The sequence below is a fragment of the Oxyura jamaicensis genome, chromosome 22 (genome assembly GCF_011077185.1).
Source record: "Oxyura jamaicensis isolate SHBP4307 breed ruddy duck chromosome 22, BPBGC_Ojam_1.0, whole genome shotgun sequence".
Lineage (NCBI taxonomy): Eukaryota > Metazoa > Chordata > Aves > Anseriformes > Anatidae > Oxyura > Oxyura jamaicensis.
The window spans coordinates 751,861-769,587 of NC_048914.1; the positions used below are offsets into that span (position 1 = coordinate 751,861).

At 42.8% G+C, this 17,727-nt stretch overlaps 1 protein-coding gene across 9 annotated transcripts; it reads left to right on the top strand.

The window, feature by feature from the left end:
- The first annotated feature begins 402 nt into the window (after positions 1-402).
- On the top strand, positions 403-16,770 carry TMEM230 (transmembrane protein 230). 9 transcript variants are annotated; one of them, XR_004755826.1, is made up of 6 exons: positions 403-555; positions 2,912-3,039; positions 3,464-3,586; positions 4,520-4,688; positions 10,448-10,554; positions 14,439-15,589. XR_004755826.1 is itself a non-coding variant. In XM_035345279.1 (5 exons), exons 2-4 carry the CDS (start codon positions 2,941-2,943, stop codon positions 4,658-4,660), a joined length of 363 nt encoding a protein of 120 aa, XP_035201170.1. In that variant the 5' UTR covers positions 403-555; positions 2,912-2,940; the 3' UTR covers positions 4,661-4,688; positions 16,494-16,770. The 9 variants fall into 9 exon arrangements, 7 of the variants coding, with proteins under 7 accessions (XP_035201170.1, XP_035201169.1, XP_035201171.1 ...); XR_004755827.1 differs by having other exon boundaries at positions 14,545-15,589; XM_035345279.1 differs by lacking the exons at positions 10,448-10,554; positions 14,439-15,589 and adding an exon at positions 16,494-16,770.
- The last annotated feature ends 957 nt before the right edge of the window (positions 16,771-17,727 follow it).

Here is a 17,727-nt window from a genome sequence, read left to right on the forward strand (position 1 = left end):
TATGGTCTGAATTTTTGGGTAGACCTGTGTTGTGCCAGGAGTTGGACTCAGTCATCCTTGTGGGTCCCTTCCAACTTGGGATATTCTATGATTATGAAAATACTTTTCTGGCTATAGGTTTTCTGTTACATATGCATAGCTGTGATGGAGGGATGTGCTCTCCCTGCAGACAAGTTTATGTCCTGAGCTTCCTTTAGAAAATCAACATTTTAAAGCATATGTAGGAGCAGTGTGTATAAGAACATGCTGCTTCATAAACCAGTCAGAAACACAGCCCCAAAGCATGGAAGCACAGACAGGTCAGCTTGGTGCTTGGTGGGTCTTGCATGACCAGGGTGACCAAAACGCCCGCCCATGCCAACCTGCCCCACAGCTCTAATTTCAGCTGCCAATCCTGAGCGCAAGGCTCAAAATAACTCAGTGGAGCTGAGCCAGCGAGCGGCCGCTGCCATAACCTGGAAGGAAACGACAGGCACAGAATAAACTTCCTGGGTTGGCCTGCGGCTGCAGCACGGAGGAGAGGCGGCAGCGGGAGCGATGGGTTTGACCAGCAGCGTGAGTTGTCGGTAACTCTTGGCTTGTGTTAACCTTCCAAAGCTCTAACGCTGCTCGCGGCACAGCGTGCGGTTCTCGGGGCGTTGTCAGACATGTTGTGAACTTCCTGCTCCGCAGCAGAGAAACCATTTTGCCTCCGCGGGAGGGGATCAGATGGGATTATCACACCAGTATTGAGGTCTGAGCTTCCAAATGAGGCAGGAAATGACATCCCTCTTCCTTCCTTACTCCTGGGTGTAGAGCGTAGAAATTTGTATCACTGCTATGAAAAGGATAAACAGGATTTGGGCCTGAAGTGCCACAACTGCTTTTAGTTGCATGCTCCCCTTTGAGCCTTTGCTTACCCTGGAAGTCGTGTCCCAGGCAGTGCTGGTTCCTGCTGCGTATGAAGCACGACTGTAGCACAGCATTGTTAGAGGGCTTGGATGGCAAGCACTCCTCACCACTTGTTTGCCTCTTAAAGAGCCCAGCAGTGAACTTGTTTCTGATCCTTTGCTGTTCTTGAGCGCAAGGAGAGCAAAGTTCAGTGGGCTTGAAAGTGGCCCTTAAACATGAGGTCCGAGGCAGTGCTTTGTGCTTCATAGCCTCTGGTTGGTTAGAAAGGAAATGCAAAGGGCTGGAATGATTTACGCAAGTGTGAACTGGAAATTATTGCTGGGAAGCCACTAGGAATAGCCTGGTAAATAATGTGACAGGCAGTAAACAGCCCCACAGAACCTGGGGGCAAAAGGGAATAGAGTCAGGAAATCTGACAGGTTTTGGATGTGCTGATTTCTTGTCTTCTTCCCTTTCTGCACTTTGACCACATGGGTATGTGGGAGGCTTTGAGGACATTTTAGCAGAATGAACTCTGGGGAACAACGACAAAAAAAAAAAAAAAAAAAAAAAATTAAAAATAAGATGTGTAAAGAAGCTGAGAGTGTGTGTTACCACCCAGTAGGTGGGTGATACCCCTACCACCCATAGGGATAAAAATGTGTTTTTCCTATAGAAAAAGCAAAGTTCAAGTTAAAGGTATAGCTGAGAGTGATTTAAGATCGGAAAGTGTTGGATATTTTACAGAAGTCAAATCTATTGAAAGAGAAACAAACCTGATGGCAAGGGAATGTGCCAACATGTAGTGAGCAGTGATGAAAAAGGATAAATTGTTATTAGTGTGAGGGAGACAAAGAATTTCAGTTCAAACTGAGACTAAATATTTTGAGGAGTTGCTATTACCTTATCTATCAAATACCATTACAGAAAGTGCATCTTTATCCCTTCCTGTAGGAGCAGTTGGGATATAAGTTTTTTTGTTGTTGTTTGTTTGTTTGTTTGTTTTTAATTCAAGCTTTTCTAGAAATTTAAAAAAAAAAAAAAAAAGTTGTTGAAGGCAGTGCAGGAAATGTATATTCTGCCTCTTTGGGAATTCAGTGCAGGTTCAAGGCTGTGGGTGAGCAGGTGCCTAATACATAGGTCCTGTACAGGGGAAACCAGAAGCTGGGAGTTGTCAGCCTCTGTTAAATGGCTCTGCAGTGCATCAGGGATGTGTTGGCAGGCCAGATCCAGGCTTCAGTTTGTGAGAAGACAGGCTCCAAGGCACAGAAGAAAGCTGGCTCTGCCCATCTCCCTCTTCTGATCACACAGGACTGTCACTGCTGGCAGCAAAACCACAGGGCTAGGCTTCACTGCGTAGTGAAATTGCAGGGTATGGCTCTGTGTAACTAAATAAAGTTCAACCCTGAATACTTCCTCCCTTGCAGCTAAATAGACAAGTGACCTATGCTTTTTAGCTCCCTACTGTTTTTTTGGTTGCTTGATCTGCTAACCACCCCATCCCCTTGTCATGCTCCTACTGAGTCATGACTCAAACCGTGTTAGGGATAACAACTCCATTTCATTCTATTTTCCAGTGTTTTTTTTTTTTTTTTTTTTTTTTTCAAAATGGATTTATTGCAAAATATCTGGCTGGTTGAAAAGCTGCTTTGTTTAGTTTTGGTTTGGGAGTATTTAATAGTGGCCCTGTTTAGAAATAGATGGATGTCAGACATCTTACTGCTGGACATGTGATCTCCTTGCAAATGAGACCTGGCTGGTACCGGGTGTATTATTCTGGAACTTCTATTGGGTTTTAAACACGTTCTACATAATTTGATTGTGTTTTCAAATATTGACAAATCCAAACTTGTCTGCAGCCTTTTATTTTAGGCTTAAATACAAAATTTTATTTTAAAAGATTTAATTCATAAAAGTGAACAAGATTTTTTTTGTTAGTACAGACTTAACTCTCCTTTGCTTGTCTTAGGAAACATAATCCACATCTGACTCTGTCATCCAGTTTGCTCTGATTTTATTTTTTTCTATTTTTGTTTTCCAGGTTCTAGCTGATTCCCAAGCATCATTGTAATGATGTCATCAAGAATGAATCTGTCTGCTGGCATTCCCAGTAGTAAAGTCAAGTATTCCAAGCTTTCCAGTACTGATGATGGATATATTGACCTGCAGGTAAAAAGTAGGGAAGAACTGTACTGCTGCTCTGACTGTAAGCTACTAGTGGGAGCTGCTATAGCTTTGCATACGCATGTGAGACTGTTTTTTGTCCATGTCCACCAGAAAGGTACAAACCTATCCACAAGCCACCACTTCAGTCTTTCTCCTGTAGAAAGCTCACAGAGCACAACTGGAAACAACATTTCTTGTTTAGTAGGGTCAGATTCATTTCTTTGGAGGGAGATGAAAATCAGAGCAATGGGTATAAATGCTAGCTTGGGCAACAGGGTCTTCATGGGCAGGGTTCGTTGCAGAGAGGCTGTTATAGAGCCATGTGTCAGGGCTGCTGCAATGTTTCGTTTGCTGTCACCTATGCTGTGGTTAGAAGGGAACTATGCTGGGGTAAGCTGTTTAACTTTATTTTCCCTTTTCCATCCAGTTCAAGAAGAGCCCACCTAAAATTCCCTACAAGGCAATTGCACTTGCTGTCGTGCTCTTCATGATTGGGACCTTTCTCATTATCATAGGAGCCCTCCTCTTGGCAGGATACATTAGCAAAGGTGTAAGTGGTCTGATTACACTTCTGTTACAAGTTCTGTATTGTTTGCCCCTCCCAAAGCCTGCCAGAACTATCATGTTCAGTGCAGAAATTCAGAGGAAAAGACCCATAAACAAGAAAGTAATCCCCCTTCCTGCCACACTGGTCTTTGCTGACAGGCCTGCTCCTCTGGCGGTAGAGCCCTTTATCTCTAGTTAGCAACCTGGGAGTGGGTCCATAGCTGGAGGGGAGATCTGCCAGGAAGGGATGAATTTCTGTCCTTCCCAGTGGTACAGTTCCATTTTAATGCCAAATCATTGCAGTGGTCAGCTTGCTGTGTTGGTGAAAAAATCCTGGGATCATCACACTTCTAGTAAAGATCCCTCACTTTCTCTAAGGGATACCTGATTGCTATATATAACACAGAACTGTTTTTCTCCCCTCTCTGCCTTTATGATCCATTGAAAGCAGATCTGATGCTTGCAGTTGACACTGTGCTTCTCTATGACACACTTCTCCTTTTACCTTGTGCAGCATGGAACTGCTTTACAGTTGGCAGCTGCTGCTTATCATTGTGGAAACAACAGCGTTTTGGCCATATCGGAAGCAGTCCAGGCCCAGATAGGAGAGCTTGCTCTTAGCCAACATGCAGGACTCAGCCTGTGGTTGGCAATTTTGTCATGTGATGATTGTCAGGAGAAGCCACCTCTCCACCCTAAAGGAAAAGTTCAGTTGAGGTTTCCCATAGCATCAAGCAGATGCCAGACCAGGAAGAGGAATTAGAGCTTAGCCTAAAGAAAGCTGAGAGATTTGAGGGGGATTTTATTTTTGTCAGCTAGCCAGGCCTTAGGGATGAATAATTGCAGTAGTTTGCTTGGTGAGGCAGGACCTGAGAAAAAGAAAAGACTTTGATAAGGATCTCTTACTGCACTTACACAGCTTTTCTGTCTGACGCAGGGAACGGACCGTGCTATTCCCGTGCTCATCATCGGAATCCTTGTATTTCTCCCAGGCTTCTATCACCTGCGCATTGCATATTACGCTTCCAAAGGCTACCGGGGCTATTCCTATGATGATATCCCAGATTTTGATGACTGAATGATGTTCCTGACAATGTTATAATTAGGTTAGTGTTAAGAGCTGCTAGTTACCCTGGATATTGGAGGGAGCTGGTAAGACTGTAAATGAAGTATATCAGTCACGTGATGCAACTTCTGGTTTTCAAAATTCGGTGCTGAAGTGCTGCAAGCTTTTCAGCTGGGGGGGACAAAGGGGTTAAACATGAAATTGACCAAAAGTATTGCAACATTAGGTGGGAAGAACATGTGGTTTATCATATTTTTCCTCTTGGTTACATAATGCTGGTTGCTTGTAAGAAGTTATTCTCAGGCAAGGCAATTCTAGCAATTTTCCAAAAATAGTTGAGCCGGACAGTTTCAGCAGTAAAGATATTTGTTTTTCTAACTGCTTCATAAAGTTTATTTTATTTTATTGAGAGATCTTTGCTATGCTTGGTTTTAGAGTTGGAGACAAACACCATACGTAACCGTCTTTTGCTCTCTGCCCATCAGAAGGGCTTCCAGTTTACTTGTCTTGTGCTTGTCTTGAGTAATGGAAATCATATGCGTACAAGAGGGGAAAAATGCACTTGCATGAAATAACTTACACAAACTGCATTTGTTGCACAACTCCTTGCTACACTGACCAATCCTATGCACTCACCAAACATTCTTCAGAAGCAAGCTGTTTCCCATGCCACTGCTACTCTTGGCAAAATCAGACTGTCATCCTTTAAAAGGACGGACTGTTGTGGGATTTTGCTTATTTTAAACTGAATAGAGACAGGGAGAAGAACTGGAATATGGGCCAGCATTCAAGTGTCTAAATACAAAAATCTTGGGTTTGACTGGTGTGGGTATTGGAGACACCTGAATTCCAGCTATCTGTATGTATATTTGGGATCATTTTATCCTTGTTTAGATACATCGTGAGTAACTCCCTAAACCATTGAAAAGAATATCTGTATAGTTTGTACTGAATAAATTGTTTGTATTGTTTTGCTAGCTTCAGTAATAGCTTATTCAGGGAAAACCAGTTGGTAGCTCTGTACTTGATGCAAAAGTAAAAACTCACTGTCTCCTTAAGCGGGACTGAACCAAGTGTCCTGAAGAACAAGTATGTGACAAGATATAGAAACGCAAGCCTCAAGTATATGTATTTTACATGAATAAACTTCACTATATTCTGTGTACAAATTACAAGCTCATCTTTTTCACATTCACAGATCTCAGTGTATGCTAAAAATGGTCCTGGGCAAAGAGGTTAATACTTCAGTTGAGTCTGCTGTTGTTTACCGCTTCTAGTTTCTGATGTAGTTGCTACAGTCAGCAATAGACTTTGATGAGCCAGCAGCTTTGAAACAGCTCCAACTGCTCTGCAGGACCCTTGGCTTGCTTTGGTGCAGAGCTGGGAACCTGGAATTACCCTCTCTAAAGCAGCAGTGTGGAGTGGCCTAGGTGTGACAAGAATATGTGCTGCTTCAGAAGGCCAGGATTCACTTTTTGAACCTCTCGTGCAGTATTTGAATGCAAAGAACCCAAACTTCTAATAGCTTGGTGTCAGTGTCCAAATATCTCGTCCTTTTATGTAACAGGGAGTAGTGTCTACATATGACTTGCAATCTGGTACTGATACTCCAGAATTGTGCCAGTCATGGCTCATGTGGACTGAAAATTTGAAAAGAAGAGGGATAAATACACAGCAGGTCCTTGAAGATGGTCAGAAAACTTTCTTGGACAAATGTCTTGCTCTGAAAGTGAAAAAACACTTTGTCTTTTTTCCTTCCTCATTTTTCTATTCCTCCTCCAATGTTCTAGATTAAACTCAAAGCCTGAGCCAAGGTCTTCTTTTTTTAACCTACATCTATTCCCTTGTTTGACTTGATTAATTGGCTTGTGTGTGCCCCAGTGGTGCACCCTGAGGACTAACTGATTGAATTCGGTATCTCCTTTTTGCCTTTCCATCTCTGAAGGCAACAACTACGTGTGTTCTCTCTTGCTCTGCTGCGTCATGCTGGCCCTGGCCATCACCCATCTCATGTTCCTGACGCAGCCAGCCCCTGGGCCGATGGCAGCCCAGCTTCCCAGATGTCACACACTGCTTGGCAGCAGCTGGAATCCCTCAATTAAAGCTGAGTCTGGCCAGGAAAGTTGCTGCTGACGCAAAACCATGAATCAGCCTCTATTAGGGGATAAGAATGTGGGTTTGTTTGGTTTGGGGAAAGGGGATGGGGGGTGGAGATGGAAAAAGAGGAGTAGGGGAAGAAGGTGCCTTCAAGGGCTGATAGGATGCAGAAAGTTGAGAAGCCTGGGGCAACTGAGGGGGATAAGTAAATGTAGGGGACAGGTGAAGAACATACTGACATTTCTGGAGGGTTGGCAATTTATTTTTTGAAGTAAAAACAACATCCTGAGACAACACAGTGTATAAATAAGATCAGTGCCCACCCTGGTGCTCACAGGGCTGTCTGTATGAGGAATGGACACTGGGAAAATTTCCTCTCTACAGGGATGTTTTGCATCTAACTTGGAAAGTCAAAATGGACATTTCTGGGGAAAAAAAAAAAAAAAAAAAAAAAAAAAGTGTATTGACTACTCAAATGTAGATCCAGGCTACTTAATTCTTTGAGTTTGCATGGTGTATTCTAAGCGTGGCTTTCAAGGGTACAAGTTTATTTTATGTCCAATCTTCTGTTGTCTAGCTGTAGTGTAGCTAATACCTGGTGTTCATTTTTTTCTTAGAAAATAAACTAATTTACATTTTGGAAAATTTGGAAAATTCTACTGTAGCATTTGTTTCTGTCATAAGCATGGTCCATACCTCTGTGGCAGTGGTGCTCCTTTGGGTATGTCTGAGGATAATAAGGGCTGTCAGCTCTTACTTTTGTTAAAGTATTACATAAAGGCATCGCAGTTTTCCTTCTAAATGTAGCCATCGCCCATTCCTTGTTCTAGTCCCTGAGTGCTGATACATTACAACAGGATCTTTTACAGTTTTTCCTTTTACTCCAGCCATGCCATGGACCTGCATGGATGATTTGCACAGCTGGCTTGCCTCAGCTCCCCGAGCGTGGAGCTGCATCCTTCCCTCCACCCTGTGTGCTCAATGCCTCTGCCAAATACCACAGCTAATGGCTGTGCTCCTCACTTCCCCTTCTGTAAAATTGTCTGTTGTGGGTTTGGGGAGAGCTGACTGATGAGGGTAATAGGAAAATGCCTGTGAAGAAGTTTCTGGTTCTAGAGCAGGGCTTGAACGACAAATAAGGCAGAGGCTGAACACTGATGAATGGGGGTAATACTGAAATAGCTGTTTCCTTTATTGAGCATCATCCATTCTGGGCACTCGGTGAGGCAGCTGCCTCAGAAAAAATAGTTGGTATTTATATTGTTTGATGGGATATTATTATTCACGGAAGCTCTGTAGCAAGAACAGGCAGCCAGATTTAAGGCTTTTCTCTAGTTTATGAGTGCCTGAATTTATATCCTCAGTGATGTTTCTCTGTTGCTGTAGTGTGGTGTATTTATGATAGTTTGATTCTAGAGTCCCCTGAAGGCCTGAGCCATCAGCAGTCCCAAAGAAATTCTGCCAAATGTATTATTTATAAGAAAAAAGACTCCCTTTAGGTCAATCTCATGATTTTCACTTAAGTGTCTGGAGGTAGCACAGCTAATACAAGTTCCCAAGCATAATCACATCAGAGGAAACTTCCCTTAACTAGACAAGCTGTTTGAAATGTCTAGGTGAATGAATTGAGGGGAACAAACAAGGTAGCAGTGAAGACAGTCTGGGTAGCTGCAGATATTAACTATGAGTCCTGAACACTCATGCTAGATCCAAAATTACTTTCTCTAATCCTCTTTTGCAGTGGCTCATTGTTAATGACATATGCTTTCCAAGGCAGAACACGACCCATTCCCCTCCTCTCCAGTAGGCTCCTTCTCACTGTTGGTGGTACAAATATCAACCTCTGAGAGAGATGGCCACCAAGAGCTCCTGGATCAAAACCACCATATATAATTAATGTTGACTTTCTAACACCTCCCACTGCCATTTCCCAGTGAAAAGGAAAGTAAGGCAACAGACTTGTACCAAGCAGTGACATTCAAGCATAGAACTAAGGAGTCAACCTGCTGCCCACACACGGGCTGAGGAACTTCAGTGGGCTTCCAGGAGAAGCTTCATACCTCAGGATGCTGCTAAAAGCATCATAACAGTCTCTGCCATCTCATGCACTGGCTAAAGTGGGAGACAGCGATAGTTTATAGCATCAGATCCAACACTGCACCTCCAAGGTTGTGGCTGATTCCCTTGGTGAAACATTCTGTGCGGGGGCCCTGCTTGAAAGGGACTCTTTGTATCACAAGGCAAAAATAGGAGGCATAGAAATATGCTCAGCAGTAGAAAGGAGCAATAGGAAAAGCCAGAATTAACCAAAGCTTTGAGCAAATGGTTCTGATAAATGCTTGAGAGAAGAGGGAGAAATGGTGTTTCTGTAGGTTGCTTGGTGTGATAAAGGCAGTGGTGTGGCAGTTCACCAGCCTGGAGATATTGCATGTGAGCCTCGAGTCCAAGTGAAACCACATCTGTGAAGGGCTTATCACACTATGCTGTTCTCCCAGTTCATCTTTGTTTTAAGGTTGGTGGAGCCAACAATGCCCTTACAGGTGCAGTGATTTTGTATCTGCCCATACGAAGAGCCTAGTAACGAGGCATCATATGTCTCACTGTTGTGAGGAGGTGACTGCTAATTCCTCATGTCCCATGTTTCCCTACAAGGACCATAGCACCTAAATGACTGGCAAACCTTTACCCACCAACATTCAGTGGCAGCTAACCTGAGAGAGCTTTCTACAGGGAAGATCCTGGGAAAGGGGGATGTAAGTACTGTCAGCAGCAATTTTCCTTGCACTATATATATTTCTTGGCATCGTTGTTGGTCGTTCTCTCTGAAGTTCTCCATGTGTTTGTTCTGATGGAAGTTCATGGGACAGGGAGAAGAGCAAGGCCCACCCCTAATCCTGTGGTGGTGTAGCAAGCAGGATCTTGGGTTTCCAACACCTTGTTTCTCTTCTCTCAGCAGTGATTTTATGTCCTCTTTTTATAAATTGATGCTGGACACCTGGCTGGATGTCATCCATCTGGATGATCATCCCTTGAGGGCTGAGGACTGTCTGTGGAGAGGGGTGGTTGTAAGGAGGCTGGGATGGCCGGCAGGTTTCTAACTGATCATAGTCCTGAAAATATTTTAGTAGAAATTGTGTGAAACATCTGCAGAGAATGAGGGAGAGAGAATGTGATGACTCACTTGGAGCATGCCGCATATAATCAATGCACTATAAATACAGCCATAAAATGAATGTTTTGTTTGAATAAACAGTGCAATATACAACAGCACCTCTAGTGCTCCTCTGGTACCCATCACGCAGGAACACTTAGATTAGACCCTACAGTTGCAGTCTGTTTTCTTTCTGTCAACTGCAGTTAGCCAAATTCAGCAACATTTGCCATGGAGAGGCTCCATGCTATGATGCTACTTTTATAGCAATATGGATTTTGCTTAGCATAAAAAACAACATAAAAACCTGCAGGGCAGGAAGAAATGACTCGGCACAACAGTTCTGTCCTTTCTAATCAGATTTGTGCTATACTCCACTTATGCTGAGGTTTAAATGAGTTTCTCCACATTCCTCCCCCTCATGCCTAGTCCTTAAAAGTCCAAAGCATCAGCCCATTCATAAAACCACTCCTTGCATCTTCTCTTTCCCTAAACAGCTCGTTAGCTCCTTAATCTTTCTCCTTACCTTTGCTTTGTCCTGCTCCTTCCAGCAGGATCTCCACCTGCAAAGCACCTCTGAGTCTCCGTGACTTCTGCCTTTCCACTGGGCAATTTTCTCATTGCTGTGCTCAGGAGCTGCAGCTTGTCAGTTTAGCAGGTAAGTGCAAACTGTCCAGCCCTCAGATCTCTCCAGCCTTCCAGCTGCTAAAAGAGCCCTTTGGTTTGCCTCCTCCAGCTCAGAGAAGACAGCAATCCTTCCCTCATTTTCACCCTTCTCTACTTGGTGAAAACTGTGGGCAAAAATTGTTCTTTTTCCTAGAGCTCTGCATTCAGCCCCAGTGATGCCTACATGCTGCAAAGCAGCTGGCACGACATGTTCCGTGCTCACCGAGTGAAATGTCAGCATGTGTCAGGGTTTTCCTTCTTCCTTCCTTAATACACAAGCAGCTTGAGATTTTTAGGAATGCTGGATTTAACTAAAAATAGTCCAGACAGTTCAGTGGGCCATGACAGATTCCTCCCTCCCAAGAGAGTTTTGTTCTGAGATAGAGCCAAGGGTCAAGGTAGAAGAAAAAAAAGTCTTTGGAAAAAAAGTTTAATTGTGGATTAGAAATTATTGTTTTCAAATAATTTCATTGGCCTTTTGCTGCTGTAGATGGACTGTTTTTCTTCTCCAGGCTCAGGCAAACTTACTTTTGTGCTGGTTGGGTACACGTTCTACTGATGCTTTTTGCCTTCCTGCTTTCACCTGTGTCTAGGAAGGTGTTAGGAAAGTTCTTTTAATTGGAAGTAAGGCAATTATTAGGAGGTCTTTTTTGTGGCCATGGACAGAGCTTGCTCGTGACAAGAATCAGGAAGTAAACATTTCCTTCCTTTACATTGTATTGTGTTGGATATTAAGCCATGATGCTGTCCTCCATCTCTTGGAGCTTGTCTTTCTGAAGGCGACATGGTCCTACAAGACTCATCTATAACATTTCCAGTCCTGCTACAATTAAAGTAAGGAACAAAATTGCAATGAATTGTCTTTGAGAAGGCTCCGTTTCTGCAAAATAGCGGGTTTGGCACTGAAAGCGTAAGTTCTGTGGAGGAATCACCATTTTAGTCTGGGCTTGCAAAACAAAGAATAAAATCCACCAGTCACCACTAATTAATTTTATTTTGCAATATTTACTTGGACTGCAGTAGTAGCTGCTCTTAAGTGTTTAAAAGATTAACTGCTTGCTAGTTGTTCATGTCTGCAACCATTTATTTAAGCTGTTGCTGCAAATCATGCTGTTAACCTCTCATGCAAGGTTTCAGCCTTTCTTTGCTTGTCAGTGTGAAATGCATGGTATGCACAAGTCTTGCTGATGCGATAGTGGGAGGTTAACACATCCGCAGTCAGGACTTCTTCCCCCAGTTTAACATGCTTCTTGAAGGAGGGAAAGACAGAAGATACATATAGTAATAATTGTCTACTCTGTGTAGGGTATTACAAAGTCTGACTAACGGAGGATGATAGAAGTTTAAGGAACATGAGATGTGTGCACAAATATATCACGCCCCCTGCCATGACGACATGGTCAGCTTTCACCTCTGTGCTTTTCCATGTGCTGTTACCAAAGACAAATAGCTCCTCTCTCTCTCCTGCTGACCCATCAAAAAGGACGCAGCATTTCCATTGCACTGCATCCCAATGTTTGGTTGCATTTGTCATACCACGTTGCATCATGTTTAATGTAACTAGTCAAACCAATCAATGAAAAACCAGCTACCAGGGGAGTTTTCACACACACAATAGCATCAGCTTCTAAGCTAAAAGCTTAGAAGCTTATATTCTGCAAAAGCTTATATTCTGCAAAGGAAGTCAGGGTTTAGAAAATCTTGCAGAAAGCTGACATGAAATGCTGGGCCAAATTCTTTGCTGATGCCAACTAACATCAATTAGAGAGGGGTCAATTTGACAACAGACTGTGTAAGAGATTTGGACAAGAGATTTCTAGCCTGCTCAACTCACTCCTTATATTGCAGTCCCACCTCAGCAAGGATTATTTCTTACTCTTACACACATGTATTCAGTGTAAAAGTGAAAGTTTTCAGGTTCTTAAACATATAAATACTAATTAGCATCACCGTATCATTTTCTACCAGTTAATTTTCATTAACACCATTAGAAGAAGTCTACCAGAGATCCTTCAATATTCATTTTTCTTGTCTCTCAATACTAACAGCGCATGTAGCAGCATGACTTCTTCAGCACTGTTTTGGGTGGTTCTTTTCTAGACAAGTACCTTATTGTCTCTGTATTTGATTCTGCAGGTCAAGTATATTTTTTTTGCACAAGAACAGCGGCAGGATTGTAATGTGGCCAGTTCAAACGTATGTCTAAAAGTGGGCCAGTGGATGGTCTCCAACTACAAATAATACTAATAAAAAAGTATTTGTAAAAGTTTCTCTTTGTTGTGCAACCACATTTCAAGTTGGTGAGAAGATACTGCAGAGTTCAGCTTAAAACCTGCCTGTGTTTTAACCCTCCACGTGAAACAAAGGAGATTGTCTGTCTTTGACTCAGGTCCACAGCAGTCTGAGACACTGTATGCTTGAAGCTGACAGCCTGCTCCTCTCTAAGGAATTTAACATCCCTTCAGCAGGGTCAGCACACCAGGATGCTGTCCTGGTCCGATGCTCCCCATCCTTCCTTCATTAGGATGGGAAGCACTGAAATAGGAGGGAGTATAGGCTGGGTGCACATCCCTTCTCCCACATCTGCTGTGGGGAAAATAATTTAACAGTGGGGAGACAGCCCAGAACTTGGAAAATCTCCCTTCAATGACACTGTATCAGTCTGGCACTACTTATGAGTAATGGAGAGGTAGGACTTCAGGCAGGAAGGAGTTAACTAAAGGAAGGGCAATTTGCTGGGGAGAAGATGGAGTTGATTGTTCCAGGCTCTGCTGTGGATTTCCTTTACATCTTTTCATCTCTCTGAGTGTTGGTTCTCATCATAAAAGGGGTTGCTTGTCTTTCTTTTTGCTATTTTTGTAAAAGGACTGACTGTAAGCCTTTCAAGGCATGGACTCTACCTTAACCTGTGTGCAGTGGCACAGTGGGAAAGCTCTGTCAGCAGGGAACTATAAATAGTGAGCTTGTCCAGCCCTGTGGCATCCAGGTTTGCTATAATTGCCTCGTTTGCACTCCTGTGACAAGTGTTAGTTCAGCTGTCAGGGAAAGAAGGAACTGAAAAGTATTGCCACAGACAATTTCCAGCTCTTGGTTTGCCCATTGTGCTTTGGTTTGGGCCCAGTTCTCCCTTCTGCCTCAGGGAGTTCTTCTTCTAGCCAAGTGAGTGACGATTTCCATAAAGTATCTACCCAGCGTGATTCGGACAGTTCAATTTCAGAAGCTTTTAGAGGGCTTGTTGTGGTTCTCCATTTCCTCTTTGACTCAGCACCACACTCATTTATTTTGTCTTTTGCTACTCGATAGATTTTGCAACAATCATTTTTCTACCATTCCTGACATTGCTGTGTTTTTGTAACCGTATATTCATGTGATGAACTGAGTCATGTGCATATAGAGGATAAAAGCAATTACAACATCCAAGACCATCCTTCCTCTGAACACGCTGTGGATGTTCTTTCAAAATTGTTTGCAAGTGGGTTCAAGTAATGAAAAAGTTCAAACAGGGGTTCTCTCTCTGCTGTCACTTCTCTGCTGAGATACAGGTAAGCAACCACACAAGTGCTGCTTTCTGTTCTTTGCAAAGTAAAAGACCTTCATTTGAACCCCCTAGTGGAGGTGGCTTAATGAATCACAGAATCATAGAATGGCTCAGGTTGGAAGGGACCTCAAAAATACCTAGTTCCAACCCTCTGCCATAGGCAGGGATGCTGCCCACTAGATCAGGTTGCCCAGGGCCTCATCTAACCTGGCCTCAAACACCTCCTGGGATGGGGGATTGACAACTTCTCTGGGCAACCTGTTACAGTGCCTCAAATGAAACCTGTTTTGTTCTGTGCTGCAGAACTCCTCCAACAGACTTGCAAATGATTTTCACAGAGCACCATGTCCATACCCTTTTGGAAACAAAGTGGAAATAAGTGACTTTTTGGCCTGATCCTGCCCATACACATTTGTCAATAGAAGTTGCCATTTACTGCTGCAGGTTTGAGCAAGTCACTCATGAACTTGATTTAAGATGGCAAAACTCAGCTTGTCTCCTGCCTGGGCACTATCTCTTCAAATAACATAGACTTCATCTGATGGGTAGCTGCAAGCAGAACGCCAGTGTGAATGTGCACCAGCAAAGCAAAAACGTCAGGAGCTGTCAGCCACAGGCTCCTTGCAGTCCTTCTTTTGTTGCCACAACATCTCAGGGTCAGGAGATAAGGCTCCAGCAATTCAGAAGTATTGGCAGCTAAAACTTGGCAGAAACGAGAACAAGGAGGATAAGTGCATGCTGCTTTCCTGGCTTCCTCCTGCTCCCATTCTTCCCAATATATAAAGACTCTCCCTTGGCTAGTTGCTTGTGAAAAGAGGACTGGGAATGAACTCTGCGACGTGGCTAAACCTATCTCCTCCATCCTCTGCTAAATACAGGCCTTACACCAGAGTCAGCAAGTTAAACGTTAACTATTTGGTGCAGCCCCCGACGTACCAGACATAAAAGCATCAGGAAAATTAGCTTCTCACCTGAAGCTGTCCAGTTGAGTCAGTGTCACTGCGTGTTCCCTATTACTTGCACTTCCCCACGTTCAGTGACGTTTCAATGAATATTATTTGGCCAAGATGGTCTCATCAGCCCTATTGCCAGAAGCACAGGAGGATTTCTTGGTTGTTTGTACCCCACTGGCAGCCAGAATCTGGTTTCCATTTACAAAATATTTTGCATTTACAAAGGTGAAGGAAGGTCTCTCTCCAAAAGTTACCAGAGGCAAAACCATCTCGATGTGAACAGTAGGGATCCAACAATTTTGCAACTATGCAGACTTTTTCTTCTCTCCCCCTGTTGATTTATTACGTGAATTCTGGCAACTGCAACTTTGCAACCCATGCTATTTATCTTTCTATATAGTAAGCACAGCAGTATATCTTCCTCTTGGATCACTGACTGAAGCCTCAGTAATGTGAGTACTTGGACCAAAGTAGTCTTAGATCCTTGGACCAAAAGACCTAAGAGCACTCTGCACTAATTAAACCTCATAAAACTCTGCCTGGGTCTTACTGCCTCTGTTTTGCAGAGGACAAAACTAAGGATTTAGCTCTGATGGCAGATCAGGAAGTATGTTGTTCAATTTTTAAAATACTTCATCGAGAGAAATAATTTTATGCTAACTCTACATATAGCACTATGGGGGAAACACACAGCAATTAAGTCACGACTGTCCACAAGACCAACCATAAATATACGTAGGTCAAGAAACCTGTAGTGGTATTTTCCACTAGGTGGTGGTAGACAGCATTTTCAAGAAGGGTTGTTCACTCTTCCTTCTTTACCTTATAGACCCAGGGTCTGCCCAGTTCAGTTTTCTCTTCCCCTAACTCCATATTCCAGAGGAAAAAGCAAAAATATCACTGCTGGTGAGTAACAAACTACCTTTCCTAGACCACTTTCTCCTTTCTCCTCTTAGGCAGCCATGAAAATACCAGGGGGTTCATTTTTACTTTGTGTAATCGAGTAAAGGCATTCCTATTATTGATATAGATGTTCCATGCTGGGTTGTTAAAAACTCCTGAATTCCACCTGTGGGAGCCACATAGAATATTGTTAACGTGATCAAGGCAAATCACTTTTTTTTTTTTTTTTTTTTTTTTGGACAACATTAAACAAGATAGAGAATTGGAAATGGGCTACGGATCCCAGACCCAAAACAATCATCTGTGGATATAACTGGATGTGAAGTTGTGATCTGATCTTATTGAAGATCCTGTACTCAGATCAATGACACATGCCCAAATTGAGGTGACATTTTGGTTTAAACTGGGAATTTTGAGTAAACAGAGGAGATGACAGCCAAAAAGATTTCAGCATTTAAATTTATGCCAGTAACGCACATGTTGCATATCAAGAAAACCCTGACCTGTAGTCCTGTCCTTACCATTTTATTTTTACAGAGCCATGGAGAAACAAACAAAATAAAACTGGCATGCTTGGGGAACATACTCATTAAAGGTTACCTCAGACTATTGCAGTAATAGTGTTCTCTGGCTGCAGAGAAGGACACAGCTCAACCTAAAGGCTCGACTGTCCCACATCTGTTTCTCCTTATGCAGACTTCTAGTTTCACATGGGCACAACCTCACCACAAAATCAAGTCCCTACTTGCATGCTGTCGTCAAGATGTTCCAGTGACTCAAGCTGGCATATAACAAAAAAAAAATAATAAATAACCAACCATTTGCTCTTGTACTCTCTAATCATTGCTACTGTGATTACATTAATACATTAATACTATAATATTTATACTGCATTATGAAAGCAAGCATAATGACTGATTAGTACAAAGAACAGAGGGAGGAACTGGGATTCCAGGACTGTTAGTCGTAGCTGAGGAAACTCAGCATTTTGGGAGTACTTACAAGGTTTAGGCCACTTAGGGAGGGATTCTAGAGATGTATTTTAGACAGGCAGGTATTTTAAACTGGTTGAATTGGGACAACAGGCATAAACCTTCTGTGGCGACTAGCTGTCTAGATGCAACAACACCTCACCTGTTCAGGTAAATCTGAGTGAGCTCTGAGGACCTTACCTCTCACCCGTTGGGATAATCTCCTAGATTAGGTGTACTATATACAGGAGAACTACAAAGGGGAGGCTTCTTCTTTAAGGTCTCAAACGTCTGCACACTAAATGATTAATGGCTACTAATTTCCCTTGATAGCCTCTAAACCTGCAGTTGTTATGAAGGACAGGCATATGCATATCCTGTATTTCTGATTCGTCCAACCTCTTTATGGTCCTGTGAATCATTCAGGTAGAAAGTGACTTTTTATAAAGACCACTTTTGTTAACAACAACAACAAAAAAATATGTATGCCAATAATCCCTGCAAAATAATTTACACCTCTGCAGCAGGGCAGTGTGACCACAAGTGGGCTCTGGGTCCCTGACCAACTGGCTATTTTCTGATATTTGACAACACAGAAAGCCACCTGGAAGGTAATTTGTCTATTTCATAGGAACAAAAGCCTGAAAATGCTTTGCTAGGTTTGAGCCCATGGTTCCAGGGGGTCTAATTGTGTCAAGCGCCATATTTTTGAACAGTAAATTCACCATCTTTCCGTTGCTTGTCCTTGGAATTATTGTGACCATGAGGTCTGTTTATCTGTTAAATTTGTCTGACTCGTG

Coding starts and splice junctions, on each gene's coding strand:
- TMEM230 (XM_035345279.1), top strand. CDS start 2,941: ATGATGTCATCAAGAATGAATCTGTCTGCTGGCATTCCCAGTAGTAAA. Junction 3,040..3,463: donor ATGGATATATTGACCTGCAG/GTAAAAAGTAGG, acceptor TTTTCCATCCAG/TTCAAGAAGAGCCCACCTAA. Junction 3,587..4,519: donor CAGGATACATTAGCAAAGGT/GTAAGTGGTCTG, acceptor TGTCTGACGCAG/GGAACGGACCGTGCTATTCC.